Here is a 20,274-nt window from a genome sequence, read left to right as displayed (position 1 = left end):
TTTAGGTAATAGTCAAAGAGTACAGTGAGTAAGTTATTTTAGAATTCAAGCTTTCAAATGGCAAAAGAGATCAGTTACATTGTGGGAAAACTATGTTCAGCTAAAATTCTGGATGATCACCAGATAATGGCTACAAGGTAAGGAATTATTGGGTTTGAAAATGTAATGCTGTAAATGCATCAAAAACATAGAGCTAGGCTAATGTTTTGAACATTTTCATTCATCAGAATATGCTAGTTTTTATTTACAAAATTTAAATAGTGGTGGAGAGGTACTTCAAAAAAAATCTTTTGCAGGGCCATGATGGAATAAAGGATTTATGAGCATGTGATTTTAATGCCTGAGGCATTTGTCGTTCTACCGGATAGGCTGGGTGTGCCTTGTACAGTGCTTGCTTCATTTCTTAATATTATTTCATAATTTAAAAATGTGTTTGAAAATAGCCTACTCCTGCAAGCCCTGTGTCTTAATTTTGCTTGTTATAAGAATGATATGAGTATAAATAAATGTCTAGTAAAACTGGAAGCTAGTTTGTAACCTCCTTAAAGAACGTTAGTTACTTATAATTCATTATGAAGTTTGTCAACACATTCCAGGACACAGTAAATTTGCAGCTGAAAATCAAAAGTTTCTCGTTAATCAGTTCAGCTGAATGCAACATGAAACGTATTTCAAGAAAATGGTATAAAACTGCTGAAAAGTTTAATGGACCAAAACTGTTTCTCACTATTATAAGCTACCCAGCAATTTGATTCCAACGATGGCTTGCTATATTTTGTTTTATTGTACAAAGGCAAGTCTGAGATGATCTCATTGTGAATCAGCCTAAACCGGTTTCCATTATTTGTTGATTCTGTAACTGGCTACCAACTTGTAAAATTTATTGTCTTTCTTGCAATTTTCATTCCTGATTCTTCAGAATAATGTCAGGAAGTTGCAAAAAGAATAGCAGATGTTGAAAAGAAAGAGGAAATAGTAGGATGGTAATATTTTTGTGATAATTGTAACTGAGAGCTTCACACATGTGTTAAACACAACAATTCAACTGACTTGGAAACTGGATTTATCCACAGCCCAAACCAGTCCCTAAGTTGACTGTAAATTTGCAACAACAATCATGCACGTAGTAGCTACAGGATAGCTAACCTTAATTTGCAGTAGTCTCAAAGATTTGATCAGATGACATTTGATCACAAGTCAGTCAGTTGTGTAGGAGACCTGTATTCACGTTTGATCACATTTTTTTCCACTCTGCGACCGATGCAACTAAATAAATCCAAACTTTAAATTCAAAATGAGTTATATGATACTTCTACAGAGTACATACGCTTATTCACCAAAAATGTATTTGCTAGGAACAACATTTTGTGAATTTAATGACATCAATCGGGGAGGCAGCAGCTCAGTGGTATTATCCCGGGGCTGTAAACCCAGAGACCCAGGAAATGTTCTGGGGATCCAGGTTTGAATCCCATCATAGCAGAAGAAGGAATTTGAGTTCAAGAAATATCTGGAATTAAGAGTCTAATAATGACCGTGGTTCCATTATGAGTTGTCAGGAAAAACCTAATTGATTCACTAATGTCCTTTAAGGAAGGAAACTGCAATCCTTACCTGGTCTAGCCTACATGTGACTCCAGCCCCACACCAATGTGGTTGACTCTGCCCCGAGAGGGCAGTTGGGGATGGGCAATAAATGTTGGCCGAGCCATCAAAGCCCTCATCATACGATCGAATAGAAAGAAATATTAAAAAGCATTTAAAATAAAATTGATAACTTTGTTGAACTTTAACTTTGCTAAAACAAAGTTTATGGGGCGGCACGGTGACTCAGTGGTTAGCACTGCTGCCTCACAGCGCCAGGGACCCGGATTCGAGTCCCACTTCGGGTGATGTCCCACAATCCAAAGGTGTGCAGGTTAGGTGAATTGGCCATGCTAAATTGCCCATAGTGTTAGGTGCATTAGTCAGAGGTAAATATAGGGTAGGGGAATGGGTCTGGGTGGGTTACTCCTTGGAGGGTCTGTGTAGAACATTGGGCTGAAGGGCCTGTTTCCATACTGTAGGGAATCTAATCTAACATGGTTCACGGACTCTCACGTTAGAGAGTTGAGGTGTTCCATTCTTCAGGAAAAGCACCAAATTGACCTATTTCACAAATAAAGCATGAACAAACATGAACTTTTTCTTCCGTGGTCTCTACTAAGCACACAGTCAACCTGTGTGCCTCTTTCTTATTTTTTCCTTCTCTCTATCTCTCTTTCTCTTTATTTTTAACACTTTTTTTCTGGTGTTCTCTCTCTCTCTCTCTCTCTTTCTCTAATGCTCACGCTCTTTCTTTCTTCTCACTCACTCCTCCACCCTTTCTCTTCTCGCACGCGCTCTCTCTCTCTTCCACCCCCTTACTCCTCCTTGTTATCATTTCTTTCCCATTCTTTTTCTTTCCTACCTTTGCTCATCTGAACTTTTAATTCCCTCTTGTATCTCTCTTGTGTGTCTCTCTCACACACCAAGTCCGAATTGACAATGAAGTGTTGTGTTCCAAATAACTGGGAAGCCAGCAAGGCAGAGACAGCTGGATTTGGTTATAAAGCATGATGTCAAGGCACTGTGCATACTGGGAACATTTCATCTACATTCCTGGCAGTAGCATTCAAGAACTCATCGTCCATTGCATAGACTCTAAAATCAGGAGCATTGGAAACCTACGTCACTACAAAGACAGATGAATTGAGAAATGGGAAACTTTATGTTCAGGAGGGATGCTATTTGTGAAGAGTTTCATTCTGTATCCTTTCATGTGTTGTCGGGCAATACATGAAGTATGAATGAGGTAGTGGTATTGTGTTCGTTTACTGGACTAGTAATCCAAAGGCCCAGGCTAATGTTCTGGGAGCATTTGGTTTGAATCCCAGTACAGCAGATGGTGAAATTTAAATTCAATAAAAATCTGAAATTTAAAAAAACACAGCCTAATGGTAACCATGTTTGTTGTTGATGTAAAAAACCATCTGGCTCTCCCATGAACTTTAGGGAAGAAAATCTGTTGTTGTTATCTGGTCTGGCCGATATGTGTTTCAAAACCCCCAGCAATGTGATTGACTCTTAACTGCTGTCTGGTTAATTGGGGATGGGCAATAAATGCTGACTTAATCAGCATTGCCCACATCCCATGAATGAATGAAAAAAGTCTTGATGTCTAATGTAAGGTGTATGTATTTTGTTGTTTCTTTAATTCTGATGTCAATTTTGAACAAAATACTATAATGTTTGTCACTGTCATATCTTGGCAGGCTCAAGTATGTGACAGCCATAGGTTCTGCAGAATGTATACATTTTTTTTCTGATTTACAGTTATTTATCAGACAATTCTTTCGAAGGTGTGTGTATGCATGCATACAAAAAGACTTGTCAGCTTTGACTGAGCCATGACCTCAGAATTCTGTGGGTTCACTTGTATCTTGAGAGACCAGAGCACTAAAATCGAGGTTGATTTTTCTGTGAGGTACTTGAGGGCATGCTACCCTGTCAGACATGCCAATTTTTGGATGAGCTATTAAATAGAGGCCCTGTGCTGTCTAATGAACATAAAACAAAAAATGCATGCTACAGGAAGGGAGTCCTCATCTGTGTCACGGCCAATATTTATCCCTCAATTAGCATCAGTAGAGCATTATGAGGTTATTATCATATTGCTGTTGTGTAAACTTGCAATGCATTGTTTGGCTGCTGTATTTTCCAGATATCAATAGAAGCTACATTTCAGATATGTTTATTTGACTGTAAAGTGCTTTTGAGATATTCTGAGCATCATGTCTCACTCTGAAAGCATGGTGCAAATGAAGCCCTGTTATTCCCGGAGTTGTCACAAAAGTTAAAGATTTTATTGAAGTGTGCAGAAATTGTCCTTTTGCCTGTTTCTTTAGACTCGGGCGAACAAAATGTGGACCAGTTTGTTGTACTTAACAGAATTACTATTTATTACAAAATAATAGATTCTAGCTACAGGTAAACAACTCTGAACTGCCGACATATAACTCCTACTGGTTAAGTGTTATGGGTACAGGGGAAAAACTAGGAAGGCCGTTCGATAGATCCTGGCAACATTCATTGAGATGATCTTTTTGCTTCCCAGTCTTGGTGTTCTTCCATGTCTCTTTGGGTGGTTTTTGCCTCCCTGCAGAAGGTGAAGAGTGACAGGTTCTAAAATTATAAAGTCTCTGACTTATTGGTCAGAAGCAACAAAAATACAGCAAGAAGTGAGAGAGGAGAACTGGCTTTCTTTAGGCTTTCTGTATTTTCTGCCACATTTTCTCCAATCATCTGGAGGTGTGCAGACTTCAAGCAATATTGTACATGTCCACAAGCTGGTCAGCTGTCCAGCAGCCAACCATGTAGTTGTAGGCAGGCAGATTTTAAAATGATCCCTTTTCTGTCTACAGTAAAGAAATACAAATGAAATGATACAGTCTTACTTGAGGTTGTGAAAGAGGTATAAATCTATTTGCTGGTCACGTGCCCTTTGTTCTAGTCGGGATCACTTTCTTTGATCTCTCTTCAGTGAAGAACTGTACTAAGGGGTCTCTTAAGTTTTATGAGCACATAGTGATAACCACTGCTAACATGTGGTTGGGTAGATCGCTGCCAGCATCCTCCTTTTCTTGTTGGGTCTTCAATGTGCTTGAGAACAACCATAATGAAAGACGATTTTGTCTTAAACAAGATGCAGTCTATTGCTTGATAACAATCTGGTGCAAATTACATTAGAAGGTGGATTTCATTACTCAGATCCATGGCAGATCTATGATAATCAGTCTGTGTCCTTAAAGATTCTAAGATGTTCTGCCTTTCCCCAGCCAAGTCCTCATGCAATTAAGGTTAATGCTGTTTTAGCATTAACTCATTCCCAGCCATTTCCTTGTACAGTATCTCCATCCATGTTTTTCTCACAAATTAATATTTGTGCTACCCCTACCCCACTACCCCTTTCCTCCTGAGTCTTAGACTTAGCATATTCAGATAGTTTGGAGGCTTCACCATTCTTCCAGAACAGTTTCTTTGTGACATGAAAGATTGTAAGGTGTTTGCCTCGAGGGCTGTTGAAATTGATTCTTAAGGTGTGGTTCTTTGAACAAGCTTTTAATCATTGTTAGGTTTTCACAGCTAGGGCCGAGTTCTGCGAGGATCATCTTTGAGTAGATGTGCTACCATCAAATCTCCTTGTAACACTGATATTGCAGAGCCTAATAGGATGTAAGTGATGACGGCTTAACTATTTATAAGGCTTCAAAACACAGGTATACTTGAGTAATAAGTAGTAATATATTACATTTTATTTAAGATAACAGGATATATTAGACTAAGACTGTATTGTGAGTAAATTTTAAAGAGGAGTTATACAGAGTTTTAACTGGTAATGGGTTGAAGAGTTATGGGAAGAAGGCAGGAAAATGGGAGTGAGGAGCATATCAGCCATGATTTAAATGGCAGAGCAGCCTCAGTGGGCCAAATGGCCTAATTTTGCTCTTCTATCTGAGGAAGTTATGAATGTCTTGCTGTGTAGTGTCTTGTTGCCTTACCACATTAAGAGCACTGTCTTTTTTTTTTCCATTATTGTTCTTGCTACACAGGCTGGTCAGGTTAATCAATGGTAATCTGGATTCTCAAGACATTTATTTATTTTAAAACATCAGACCTAGCAACTTGAGACTGAGTATAAACTGAGCAGCAGCAGAAGTTTACTGACAAAATCTGCAACCACATGGCCTGGTACATCCCACATTCTACATTATCATCCAGCTAGGGCTCAAACCTGGTTTCAATGAATTATGCAGGAGGGCATGCCAGCACCTGGGAAACCGGAATACAAGGTATCAACCCGGTGAAGTTACAATACAGGATGACTTGTCCTCACAGCATACCTATCTACTCTTAAGCAGCAAGTGAAAGACAGGGCTAAATGATTCCACAACTTGGAGAGAGGAGGGGGAATGGCGTTTTTGATAAGGGATAGCATTACAGCTATCCTGAGGGAGGATATTCCTGGAAATACATCCAGGGAAATTATTTGGGTGGAACTGAGAAATAAGACAGGGACGATCACCTTATTGGGATTGTATTATAGACCTCCTAATAGTGAGAGGGAAATTGAGAAACAAACTTGTAAGAAGACCTCAGCTATCTGTAAGAATAATAGGGTGGTTATGGTAGGGGATTTTAACTTTCCAAACATCGACTGGGACTGCCATAGTGTTAAGGAATTACATGGAGAGGAATTTATTAAGTGTGTACAAGACAATTTTCTGATACAGTATGTGGATGTACCTACTAGAGAAGGTGTAAAACTTGACCTCTTGGGAAATAAGGCAGGGCAGGTGACTGAAGGTGTCAGTGGGGGAACACTTTGGGGCCAGCGACCGTACTTCTATTATATTTAAAATCGTGATGGAAAAGGATAGACCGGATCTAAAAGTTGAAGTTCTAAATTGGAAAAAGGCCAATTTTGATGGTCTTCAGCAAGAACTTTCGAAAGCTGATTGGGGGCAGATGTTCACAGGTAAATGGACGGCTGGAAAATGGGAAGCCTTCAGAAATGAGATAACAAGAATCCAGAGAAAGTATATGCCTGTTAGGGTGAAAGGAAAGGCTGGTAGGTATAGGGAATGCTGAATGACAAAGAAATTGAGGGTTTGGTTAAGAAAAAGAAGGAAGCATATGTCAGGTATAGACAGGAGAGATTGAGTGAATTCTTAGAAGAGTATAAAGGAAGTAGGAGTATACTTAACAAGGAAATCAGGAGGGCAAAAGGGGATATGAAATTGCATTGGTAGATAGAATTAAGGAAAATCCAAAGGGTTTTTACAAGTACATTAAGGACAACAGGATAACTAGGGAGAGAATAGGGCCCCTCAAAGATCAGCAAGGCGGCCTTTGTGTGGAGCCGCTGGAGATGGGGCATTTATTTTGCATCAATACTTACTGTGAAAAGGATATAGAAGATATAGAAAGTAGCGGAATAAATGGTGACACCTTGCAAAATGTCCATATTACAGAGGAGGAAGTGCTGGATGTCTTGAAACGCATAAAGGTGAATAAATCCCCAGGACCTGATCAGGTGTACCCGAGAACTCTGTGGGAAGCTAGAGACATGATTGCTGAGCCTCTTGCTGAGATATTTGTATCATCGATAGTCACAGGTGAGGTGCTAGGGGACTGGAGGTTGACTAACATGGTGCCACTGTTTAAGAAGGGTGGTAAGGACAAGCCAGGCGAGGGGATTCAAAGTGGCTACAGACCAGTGAGCCTGACGTCGGTGGTGGGCAAGTTGTTGGAGGGAACAGGATGTACATGTATTTGGAAAGGCAAGGACTGATTAAGGATAGTCAAATTGGTTTTGTGCATGGGAAATGATGCCTCACAAACTTGATTGAGTTTTTTAAAGAAGTAACAAAGTAGATTGATGAGGGCAGAGCGGTAGATGTGCTCTATATGGACTTCAGTAAGGTGTTCGACAAGGTTCCCCATGGGAGACTGATTAGCAAGGTTAGATCTCATGGAATACAGGGAGAATTCGCCATTTGGATACAGAACTGGCTCAAAGGTAGTAGACTGAGGGTGGTGGTGGAGGGTTGTTATTCAGATGGAGGCCTGTGACCAGTGGAGTGCCACAAGGATTGGTGCTGGGTCCTCTACTTTTTGTCAGTTACAGAACTGATTTGGATGTGAACATAAGAGGTACAGTTAGTAAGTTTGCAGATGACACCAAAATTGGAGGTGTAGTGGACAGCGAAGAGGGTTATGTCAGATTACAACAGATTACAACAGGATTCGGACCAGATGGGCCAATGGGCTGAGAAGTGGCAGATGGAGTTTAATTGCGATAAATGCGAGGTGCTGCATTTTGGGAAAGCAAATCTTAGCAGGACTTATACACTTAATGGTAAGGTCCTAGGGAGTGTTGCTGAACATAGAGATTTTGGAGTGCAGGTTCATAGCTCCTTGAAAGTGCAGTCGCAGGTAGATAGGATAGTGAAGAAGGCGTTTGGTATGCTTTCCTTTATTGGTCAGAATATTGAGTACAGGAGTTGGGAGGTCATGTTGAGGCTGTACAGGACATTGGTTAGGCCACTGTTGGAATATTGTGTGCAATTCTGGTCTCCTTCCTATCGGAAAGATGTTGTGAAACTTGAAAGGGTTCAGAAAAGGTTTACAATGATATTGCCAGGGTTGGAGGATTTGAGCTATAGGGAGAGGCTGAACAGGCTGGGGCTGTTTTCCTGGAGCATCGGAGGCTGAGGGGTGACCTTATAGAGGTTTACAAAATTGAGGGGCATGGATAGGAAAAATAGACAAAGTATTTTCCCTGGAGTGCGGGAGTCCAGAACTAGAGGGCACAGGTTTAGGGTGAGAGGGGAAAGATATAAAAGGGACCTAAGGGGTGGTACGTGTATGGAATGAGCTGCCAGAGGAAGTGTTGGAGGCTGGTACAATTGCAACATGTAAGAGGCATTTGGATAGGTATATGAATAGGAAGGGTTTGGAGGGATATGGGCTGGGTGCTGGCAGGTGGGACTAGATTGGGTTGGGATATCTGGTCGGCATGGACGGTTGGACTGAAGGGTCTGTTTCCATGCTGTACATTTCTATGACTCTAAAAGTGGGAGCATCACTAACCTCCCCACCTATGATAATAGGGGAGCCCAATTCATCTGGGCAAACAACAAGACTGTAGTATTCAGCTGTAAGTGCAGTCTGGATGATCTGTTCTGGTTTTCTCCAGGTCCCGCTCGTGTCATGGATACCACTCTACAGCCAGTTCATTCCATGTGACATCAAGAACAATTGAAACTACTGGTTGTGGCAAAGGATCTGACAGTATTTAGTCAAAAGTACTGAAATTGTGTGCTCTAGAACTTGCTATGCTCCTAACCAAGCTCTTCCATTACAGTTACAATGTTGGCATCTATTGGATCATGTGGAAAATTGCCCACTAATCAGGAGAAATCCGTCCCACCTAGTTGATGTTCCATCAGTCTAATTTTGATCAAAGTGATGGAATAGGTAATCAGCAGTGCTATCATGCAGCCCTGGCTTAGCACTAACATACTCACTAACACTCAGTTTGGATTCTGTAAGGTAATGACTTCATTACAGCCTTCATTCAAACATGGGCAAGAGAGCTAAACTTCAGAGATGAAGTGATATTGTAACATAAAGGCAGCTTTTGACTGAGTGTGGATCAAGAAACCCAAGCAATATTAGAATCTGGATATCAGGGATAAAGATGGAAGATGTGTGGTTATTGGAGACCAGTCACCTCTGCTTAATGACATCTCTGCAGGAATTCTTCAGGGTTGTGTCCAAGGCTGAACTGTTTTCAGCTGATAAATCAGTGCCTTCATCATAAGATCAGAAATGGTGATGTTTGATGATTGCACAGTGATTTGCATCATTCGTGAATTTTCACACACTGATGCAGCCAATGGTCAATGGCATCAGACCCCATTATCAACATCATTTGGGTTACCATTGTCCAGTATCTGAACTGGACTAGCTGCATAAATACTGTAGCTTCAAACACGGGCCAGACAGTAGGAATCCTGACACAAATAATTCTGCTCTTGACTTCTCATTGTCTGTCCACCATTTGCAAGGCAGCAGTCAGGAATGAGATGAAATACTCCAATTTGCCTGGATGGGTAGAACTCCGATAGTACTTGAGAAGTTTGACACTATTTGAGACAAGAATATCCAACGTGATTAGTACTACATCCTCATCAAACATTCACTGCCTCTGCAAACTAATGCACAGTAGTAAACTGTATGTAACATCTGCACGATGCTTGCAGAAATTCACCAAGGCTCCTGAGACAGCCCCTTTCAAACCCACGAGCACTACCATCCAGAAGGATAAGAGCAGTAGATACATTGGAACACCACCACCTGCAAGTTCTCCTCCCAGGCAGCACTGTCCTGACTTTACTTCCCTATGAAAAAATGGAACAGTTTGTATCTTTTTGTGCATTTTCAACCAAGTGATGCGTCATGAGTACATTCAAATATAATTTGTTGATGTTGATGGGGGTTGGTGGTGGGAATTGGAAAGACCTAAAATAAATTTGTGATTACAATCACTCCCTTTTTAGTCACTGAATTGGATGTCCTGCCTTTCTTGCTGCCTGTAGGAGTGGTAGTTTGGACCTATAACCTGCAGAATATTTCAAAGTAATATTTATCTGTAATAGAGAGGAGCTGAAAATGTGTTGCTGGAAAAGCACAGTGAGTAAGGCAGCATCCAAGGAGCAGGAGAATCGATGTTTTGGGCATGAGCCCTTCTTCAGCCCTTTCCTGAAGAAGGGCTCATGCCCGAAACGTCGATTCTCCTGCTCCTTGGATGCTGCCTGACCTGCTGTGCTTTTCCAGCAACACATTTTCAGCTCTGACCTCCAGCATCTGCAGTCCTCACTTTCTCCTGTAATAGAGAGGAGTCAATTATGATGTTTTGGCAGACCTACAACATTTTCAGAAATTTTACAGTTGCAGCAATAGTTCTTTTAATGTCCTTCATTCTCTTTTGTTTCCTAGGTATGGCAAAATAGTATCAACAAAGGCCATCCTGGACAAGACAACTAATAAATGCAAAGGTATTTTTTTAAATATGCTGCATTAATTTTTTGGGGATGGTAGCTAATTATGCAAATCCATTTTCACGTTCAAAAGTATAACATTAAAATGTTCAATTTTGCTCTAAACTGTGATCCTTTGTTCTTTTACTGTAACTGCTCAATTTGAGATATTTAGCTGCTAATATTGCATTTCTATTTCTGATTATTGATTGTTTAGTTTTCTCCACATTTGGAAATACAATTACCTGTTTGGAAAGCTCCTAAAATACACAAAAGAGTGAGTTATAAAATATTCATCAATCAACCATTTCGAAGGGTATTATTTTGCCAGCAAGCATTCTATGCAATATTGAGAATTGTTTTTATGGGTTTATTGAAACTTGTGGTAATGGTTGCCTCCTAGTAGATTATCCAGGGATAGGAATCAATCTAGGGTGACAATATTTCGTACTATTTAAAGAAATACTCAGAAATTTAATTGTATAACACCTATCTGTAGGAGTGCTGAATGACTGCCTGAGCAATCAACATAATAGGCAAGGAATGTGCAAAAGCAAACTGCCTGCCGTTTAGGATCAGTCTTCTCTCGTCTTCAGCGCCAACTTCAGGAATGAAGACATGTGAACAACTGGTGTATGTTCCTGAATGTTACAAATTTTTGATATTCCCCCAGTGTCTGTCTCTCAAATTGTTGAAACTGCCCAGCATCATGTAGCAGTAACTAACAGGAAGAATCCCTACAGTGTGGAAACAGTCCATTTGGCCCAGCAAGTCCACACCGACCCTCCGAAGAGTAACCCACCCAGACCCATTCCCTTATTTTTCTACATTTCCCCTGACTAATGCACATAACACTGTGCAATTTAGCTTGGCTAATCCACCTAACCTGCACATCTTTGGATTGTGGGAGGAAACCGTAGCATCCGGAGGAAACACATGCAGACACATGGAGAATATACAAACTCCTCACGGACAGTCGCCCGATGCTGGAATGGAACCCGGGTCCCTGGTGCTGTGAGGCTGCATTGTTCACCACTGAGCCACCGTGCCACCCACAAAAGGATTATTTGAAGGGATCATATCAAACCTACATCTTGGCTGCTGTTTTTCTTGTCAGGTTGCTCTTAACTTCTGGAATTATTTTGGTATGTGGTCTCCCTCTTCATTTCACTGCTGGCATGCATCGTTTACTGGAACTATCTTGAGATCTGGAGGACTAGAAACAGAAGTAAATAAGAAAACAGAATTATAAAAGAGAGGAAGGCCACTGTAAGTGGCTATTATTATGCAGTGAACTTTCAGAGAACAATTTTTATGTTGTCTTAACTCAGGAACTATATTTGAGGCAGCTTTACTTCACAGAAAAGGCCATACTTAGAGTCATAGAGATGTACCGCGCGGAAACAGACTCTTCGGTCCAACTCGTCCATGCCGACCAGATGTCCCAACCCAATCTAGTCCCACCTGCCAGCACCCGGCCCATATCCCTCCAAACCCTTCCTATTTATATACCCATCCAAATGCCTCTTAAATGTTGTAATTGTACCAGCCTCCACCACTTCCTCTGGCAGCTCATTCCATACACGTACCACCCTCTGCGTGAAAAAGTTTCCCCTTGGGTCTCTTTTCTATCTTTCCCCTCTCACCCTAAGCCTATGCCCTCTAGTTCTGGACTCCCGACCCCAGGGAAAAGACTTTGTCTATTTACCCTATCCATGCCCCTCATAATTTTGTAAACCTCTATAAGGTCACCCCTCAGCCTCTAATGCTCCAGGGAAAACAGCCCCAGCCTATTCAGCCTCCCCCCATAGCTCAAATCCTCCAACCCTGGCAACATCCTTGTAAATCTTTTCTGAACCCTTTCAAGTTTCACAACATCTTTCCGATAGGAAGGAGACCAGAATTGCACGCAATATTCCAACAGTGGCCTGACCAATGTCCTGTACAGCCGCAACATGACCTCCCAACCCCTGTACTCAATACTCTGACCAATACTTGAATTATAAGGAGAAATTAAGGCTTAAAGGATATTTGCAAGAAATTTTTAATATCATAAGGGATGGCTGGATGGAGTAGATATGAGAAAATTGTTCCTCTTGGCAGTAGGATCAAGAATTAGAAGACAGCAATTTTTAAGCTTTCAGCAGAAGAAGCAATTTGACATTATGAGGAGGCATAAAGTACAAAGACGAGGAGGTTATGGCTTTTAGAACGTAGAACGTAGAACATTACAGTGCAGAACAGCCCCTTCGGCCCTCTGTTGCGCTGACCTGTGCAACCAATCTGAAACCTATATATCCTACACTCTTCCATTTTGACCCTTATGTTTATCCAATGACCACTTAAATGCCCTTAATGTTGGCGAGTCTACTATTGTTACAGACAGTGCATTCCACACCCCTACTACTCTGAGTATAGAAACTACCTCTGACATCTGTCCTATATCTGTCACCCCTGAATTTAAAGCTATGTCCCCTTGTGCTAGCCATCACCATCCAAGGAAAAAGGCTCTCACTGTCCACCCTATCTAACCCTCTGATTATCTTATATGTCTCAATTAAGTCACCTCTTAATCTTCTTCTCTGTAACAAAAACAGCCTCAAGTCCCTCAGCCTTTCCTCATAAGACCTTCCCTCCATACCAGGCAACATCGTAGTAAATCTCCTCTGGACCCTTTCGACATCCTTCCTATAATGTGGTGACCAGAATTGTACGCAATACTCCCAAGTGTGGCCGTACCAGAGTTTTGTACAGCTGCAGCATGACCTCTTGGCTCTGAAACTCAATCCCTCTACCAGTAGAAGCTAACACACCATATGCCTTCTTAACAACCCTATCAACTTTCAGGGATCTACGTACATGGACACCGATCTCTCTGCTCATCTACACTGGCAAGAATCTTACCACTAGCCCAGTACTCTTCATTCCTGTTGCTCCTTCCAAAGTGAATCACCTCACACTTTTCTGTATTAAACTCCATTTGCCACCTCTCAACCTCACTCAGCAGCTTATCTATGTCCTTCTGTAACCTGCAACATCCTTCCACACTATCGACAACTCCACCGACCTTAGTGTCATCCGTAAATTTACTAACCCACCCTTCTGCACCCTCACCTAGGTCATTTATTAAAATTACAAACAACAGCGGCCCCAAAACGGATCCTTGCGGTACACTACTAGTAATTGAACTCCAGGATGAATATTTCCCATCAACCACCACCCTCTGTCTTCTTTCAGCTCGCCAGTTTCTGATCCAAACTGCTAAATCACCCACAATCCCATGCCTCTGTATTTTGTGCAATAGACTACCATAGGGAACCTTATCAAATGCCTGACTGAAGTAGATATACACATCAACCGCTTTACCCTCATCCACCTGTTTGGTCACCATCTCAAAAAACTCAATAAGGTTTGTGAGACAAGATCTGCCCTTCACAAAACGGTGTTGACTATCCCTAATTCCTTTCTAGATGATTATAAATCCTATCTCTTACAACCTTTTCCAACACTTCACCCACAACAAAAGTAAGACTCATTGGTCTATATTTACAAAAATTGTCTCTACTCCCCTTCTTGAACAAGGGGACAACATTTGCTATCCTCCAGTCTTCTGTTTACTATTCGTGTAGACAATGATGACATAAAAATCAAAGCCAAAGGCTCTGCAATCTCCTCCCTGGCTTCCCAGAGAATCATCGGATAAATCCCATCCAGCCCAGGGGACTTATCTATTTGCACACTTTCCAGAATTGCTAACATCTTCTCCTTGCGAACGTCAATCCCGTTTCAGGCTAGTAGCCTGTATCTCAGTATTTTCAACATTGTCTTTTTCTTGTGTGAATACTGACAAAAAAGTGTTCATTTAGTGCTTCCCCTATCTCCTCAGACTCCATGCACAACTTCCCACTCCTATCCTTGATTGGCCCTAATCTTTCTCTAGTCATTCTTTTATTCCTGATATACTGATAGAAAGCTTTGGGGTTTTCCTTGATTGTATCTGCCAACAACTTCTCAAGTCCTGTCCTGGTTCTTCTCAGCTCTCTCTTTAGGTCTTTCCTGGCTAACTTGTAACTCTCAAGTGCCCTAACTGAGCTTTCTTGTCTCATCAAACGTAAGCCTCATTTTGCCTCCTAACAAGAAATTCAACTTCTTTAGTAAACCACGGCTCCCGCGTTCGACCATTTCATCCCTGCCTAAGGTACATACTTATGAAGGACACGCAGTAACTCCACATTTCAATTGTGCCCATCCTATGCATCCTAAATCTTTTCTAATCTCATTATAATTGCCTTCCGCCCAGCTATAACTCTTGCCCTGTGATATATACCTATCCCTTTCCATCGCTCAAGTAAACATAACCAAATTGTGATCACTATCACCAAAGTACTCACTTACCTCTAAATGTAATGCCTGGCCTGGTTCATTACCCAGTTCCAAATCTAATGTGGTCTCGCCCCTTGTTGGCTTGTCTACATATGATGTCAAGAAACTATCCTGCACACATTAGACAAAGGCTGACCCATCTAAAGTAATTGAACTATAGTATTTCCAGTCAATATTTGGAAAGTTAAAGTTCCCCATAACAATTACCCTGTTGCTCTTGCTGCTATCCAGAATTATCTTTGCTATCCATTCCTCTACATTTCTGGAACTATTCGGAGGCCTATAAAAAATTCCCAATAGGTTGACCTCTCCCATGGTGTTTCTAATCTCAGCCCATACTACCTCAGTAGACGAGTCCTCAAATGTCCTTTCTGCTACTATAATACTGTCCTTCACTAACAATGCCACACACCTCCCTCTTTTACCATCTTCTCTGTTCTTACTGAAACATCTAAATTCCTGTCCCTGCTCTATCCATGTCTCCAAAATGGTTGCAACATTGAACTCCTGGTACTAACCCATGCTGCAAGTTTACCCACCTTATTCTAGATGCTCCTGGTGTTGAAGTAGACACACTTCAAACCACCTTCCTGCTTGCTAGTGAACTCTTGCAAGCTTGAAACCTTATTCCTGACCTCACTACTCTCATACTCCTGGACATTGGAACTAGAATTTAGGATCCCACTCCCCGACCAAATTAGTTTAAAACCACCTGAAGAGCTTTAGCAAATTTCCCCCCCAGGATATTGGTACCCCTCTGGTTCAGGTGTAGACCATCCTGTTTGTAGAGGTCCTACCTACCTCAGAAAGACCCCCAATTATCCAGGAATCCGAAACTCTCCTACCTGCGCCATTCCTGTAGCCACGATTTCAACTCCTCTCTCTCCCTATTCCTCACCTCACTAGCACATGGCATGGGCAACAAACCAGAGTTAATAACTTTCTTTGTACTAGCTCAAAGCTTCCACCCTAGCTCTCTGAATTTCTGCCTTAAATCTACATCCCTTTTCCTACCTATGTTGTTGGTGCCTGTGTAGACCATGACTTGGGGATGCTTCCCCTCCCCCTCAAGGATCACAAAAACAAGATCTGAGACATCTGAATCCTGGAACCTGGGAGGCAACGCACCAAACATGAATCTCTCATTCCCACAGAACTTCCTATCAGTCACCTAACTACAGAGTCCCCAGTGACTAACACTTCGCTCATCTTCCCCCTTCCCTTCTGAGCAACACGGACAGTCTCTGTGCCAGAGACCTGTACTCCATGGCTTATCCCTGGTAAGTCGCTCCCCCCCAACAGTATCCAAAACAGTATACTTGTTACTGAGGGGAATAGCCACAGGCGTTCCCTGCACTGCCTGCCGGTTCCCTTTCCGTCCCATGACTATAAACTATGCCTTTTTCTTGCACCTGAGGTGTGACTTCCTCCCTGTAATTCCTCTTTATAACCCCCTCCGCCTCCTGAAAGATCTTAAGTTCACCCAGCTCTGGTTCTTACTGAGGGGAATAGCCACGGGCGTTCCCTGCACTGCCTGCCGGTTCCCTTTCCGTCCCATGACTATAAACTATCTGCCTTTTTCTTGCACCTGAGGTGTGACTTCCTCCCTGTAATTCCTCTTTATAACCCCCTCCGCCTCCTGAAAGATCTTAAGTTCACCCAGCTCTGATTCCCTAATACAGTTTTCGAGGAGCTGGAGTTGGAAGCACTTCCTGCAGAGTAAGTCACCAGGGACACTAGTGGTGATCCTTACCTCCGACATTCTGCAGGAAGAACATTGAACTGCCCTAACTTTCATTCCCACTATGCTAAATTCCCAAAGAGACTGCTGAAAAAAAATTAAAAAATCTAGTAACCTTACCAATATGGCACATGGAATTTAATTTTGGTTAGAGGAGGAGGATGGGTGGGAGACACTACCTAAGTAGTGTTTCAGTAACGCAACTGGCCAAATGTATTACTTCACTTACTCAACAATCCCGTGTCCGCTCCTGCTAAGTGTGTACTCCGCCTATTCACAAAGTAAGTTTTTAAATCAGTAACTGACCTTTTTAAAAAAAAGTTCATTCATGAGATAAGGGTGGTGCAGGCTAGGCCAGCATTTATTGCCTATCCCTAATTGCCCAGAGGGCTTTGAAGAGTCATTCACATTGCTGTGAGGCTGGAGTCTCACGTATGCCAGTCCGGACTTCCCAGTCACCGTGCATTTCAATTCCCTTAACCTCTCCCTCTCTGACATAACCATGTTTGGCTTCCTCCATTGCTACTATGAACCACATAGGAACAAAACCTCATCTTCTGCTTGGGCAGCCTGTAGCTCACCAATTTCAAATAACCTCCCGTCCTGAAGAAAGGTTAAATCTGAAATGTTGACTTGTCTACTTCCTGATGTTGCCTGGCTTGCTGTGTCCTTCCAGCCTCCTGCTTGTCTATTTTGGATTCCAGTATCTGCAGGTTTTTTTGTCTCTAGTCTAGGTAAGGTTGGCAGTTTCCTTCCCGAAAGGATATTAGTGAACCAGATGCGTGTTTCTGACAACTGACAGTGGCTTCATGGTCATCACTAGTCTGTCAATTCTAGATTTTTATTGAATTCAAATTCCACTGTCTACCATGGCAGGATTCAAATCCAGATCCCCAGAGCATTAGTTGGGTCTCTGGATTAACAGTCCAGTGATAATACCACTAGACTGTCACCTCCTTGGAGTGCCCAACTTTAAAACATTTGTCCTACCCTAACTGGGATGTTGTGTCCAGTTCTGTGCATGATAACTTCCGAAAGATATGAAAGCTTGAGAGAGTATACAAAAAATATTTACAAGAATCATTCCAAGGATAGGATTAGAGATTATCATCCTTCAAAGAGAAGGTTCAGAGGAGGTTTGTTGAAGGGAATCAAATCATAACGAGTCTGGATAGTGTAGTTTGGGCGAAATGTCCCATTGGCAAAGAGGTTGAAAACCAGGGCACATCAATTTTAACAAAAGCAGACGTTGCTGGAAAAGCTCAGCAGGTCTGGCAGCATCTATATGAAGAGATATCAGAGTTAATATTTGGGTCCAGCAACCCTTCCTCAGAACTGATGGAGCTGAGAAATGTTGGTTTTTATGCAGAAGATAGGGTGGGGAGAGGGGGTAAGGAGTAAACGATAGGTAGGGATAGAACCCAAAGAAAGAGAAAAACAGTTGGTCAGACAAGAGTCAATAACGATCTGGCGAGGAGGGTGAATAGCTGATATGATAACAAGACCTGGTGTATGTGGCAGGAGGCGAGGACATGAGGGAGTACAGGCCCTAAAGTTATTGAACTTGATATTAAGTCGGGAGGGCTGCAGTTCCCCAAATGGAAAATGGGGTGCTGTTCTTCCAACTTGGGCTGAGCTTTGCAGGAGCACTGCAGCAAGCCTGAGACCGAGATATTGGCCAAGGTTCAGGGTGATGTAGTAAAGTGGCGGGCAACTGGAAGCTCAGGGATTTTTTTTCAGCCAGAACATGGATGTTCTGTGAAGCTGACACCCAGTTTATACTTTGTTACCCCAATGTAGATGAGGACACATTGTGAGCAGCGAATGCAGTAACCTAGATTGTGTGAAGTGTAGGTAAAGCACTGCTTCACCTAGAACGTGTGTTTGAGCCCTTGGATACTGAGGAGGGAGGAAGCAAATGGGCAGATGTAACACCTCTGGGCACAGGACTCTGGCACAGAGTCTGTCTCTGCTGCTCAGAAGGGAAGGGGGTAGAGGAGCAGAGCCGTAGTCATTGGGGACTCCATAGTTAGGGGGATAGATAGGAGGTTCTGTGGGGACGAGAGAGACTCATAGTTGGTGTGTTGCCTCCCAGGTGCCAGGGTTCGTGATGTCTGATCATGTTTTTTGGGATTCTTAAGGGGGAGGGGGGAGCAGCCCCAAGTCATGGTTCACATAGGCACCAACGACATAGATAGGAAGAGAGATGGGGATTTAAGGCAGAAATTCAGGGAGCTAGGATGGAAGCTTAGAGTGAGAATGAACAGAGTTGTTGTCTCTGGTTTGTTGCCCATGCCACGTGCTAGTGAGGCAAGGAATAGGGAGAGAGAGGAATTGAGCACGTGGCTACAGGGGATGGTGCAGGAGAGAGGGTTTTGGATTCTTGGATAATTGGGCTCTTTCTGGGGTAGGTGGGACCTCTACAAGCATGGTCTTCATCTGAACCAGAAGGGTTCCAATATCCTGGGGAGGAAGTTCGCTAAGGCTATTGGGGTGGGTTTAAACTAATCCAGCAGGGGGATAGGAACCAAAATTGTAGTTCAAATATAGAAAAAGTTGAGAGTAGGGAGGTCCGAAATCAAATTTCAGGGATGCAAAATGGCACCGGCAAGCAAGAAGTTGGTTTGAAGTATGTCTACTTCAACACCAGGAGCATCCGAAATAAGGTGGGTGAACTTGCAGCATGGGTTGGTTCCTGGGACTTCGATTTTGTGGCCATTTTGGAGACATGGATAGAGCAGGGACAGGAGTGGTTGTTGCAGGTTCCAGGATTTTGATGTTTCAGTAAGAACAGAGAAGATGGTAAAAGGATGGGGTGGGTCGGGGGTGGCATTGTTGGTCAAGGACAGTATTACAGTTGCAGAAAGGATGTTTGGGGACTCGTCAACTGAGGTAGTATGGGCTGAGGTTAGAAACAAGAAAGGAGAGGTCACCCTCTTGGGAGTTTTCTAGAGGCCTCCGAATAGTTCCAGAGATGTAGAGGAAAGGATAGCAAAGATGATTCTTGATAGGAGTGAGAGAGACAGGGTAGTTTTCAGGGGGGACTTCAAAACTTTCCAAATATTGACTGGGAACACTATAGTACGAGTACTATAGTTGGGTCAGCTTTTGTTCAGTGTGTGCAGGAGGGCTTCCTGACACAGTATGCAGACAGGCCAACAAAGGGCGAAGCCACATTAGATTTGGTACTGGGTAATGAGCCCGGCCAGGTGTTAGACTTGGAAGTAGGTGAGCACTTTGGTGATAGCGATCACAATTCTGTTATGTTTACTTTAGTGATAGAAAGGGATAGGTGTATACCACTGGGCAAGAGTTACAGCTGGGGGAAAGGCAATTACGATGAGGCAAGATTTAGGAAGCATAGGATAGGGAAGGAAACAGCAGGGATAGGTACATTAGAAATGTGGAACTTATTCAAGGAAAAGCTCCTGTGTGTCCAAGCTAAGTATGTACCTGTCAGGCAGGGAGGAAGCTATAGAGCACGGGAGCCGTGGGATACGAAGAAAGTGGAATCTCTGGTCAAGA

General features: G+C 42.5%; 1 protein-coding gene across 5 annotated transcripts in view; it reads left to right on the top strand.

Annotated features, from left to right (window-relative positions):
* The window catches only part of LOC122551628 (RNA-binding motif, single-stranded-interacting protein 1-like), a 210,721-nt gene that overhangs the window by 72,524 nt on the left and 117,923 nt on the right, over nucleotides 1-20,274 (top strand). For all 5 annotated transcript variants that reach the window (XM_043693851.1, XM_043693854.1, XM_043693850.1 and 2 more), the window contains exon 3: nucleotides 10,585-10,643. In XM_043693851.1, coding sequence (XP_043549786.1) covers nucleotides 10,585-10,643 — 59 coding nt within the window. The remainder of the gene's footprint in view (nucleotides 1-10,584; nucleotides 10,644-20,274) is intronic.

This window comes from Chiloscyllium plagiosum, chromosome 7 (assembly GCF_004010195.1).
Source record: "Chiloscyllium plagiosum isolate BGI_BamShark_2017 chromosome 7, ASM401019v2, whole genome shotgun sequence".
Taxonomy (NCBI): domain Eukaryota; kingdom Metazoa; phylum Chordata; class Chondrichthyes; order Orectolobiformes; family Hemiscylliidae; genus Chiloscyllium; species Chiloscyllium plagiosum.
Note: the sequence above shows the minus strand (reverse complement) of the source record. Positions and strands in the feature narration are given on the sequence as shown.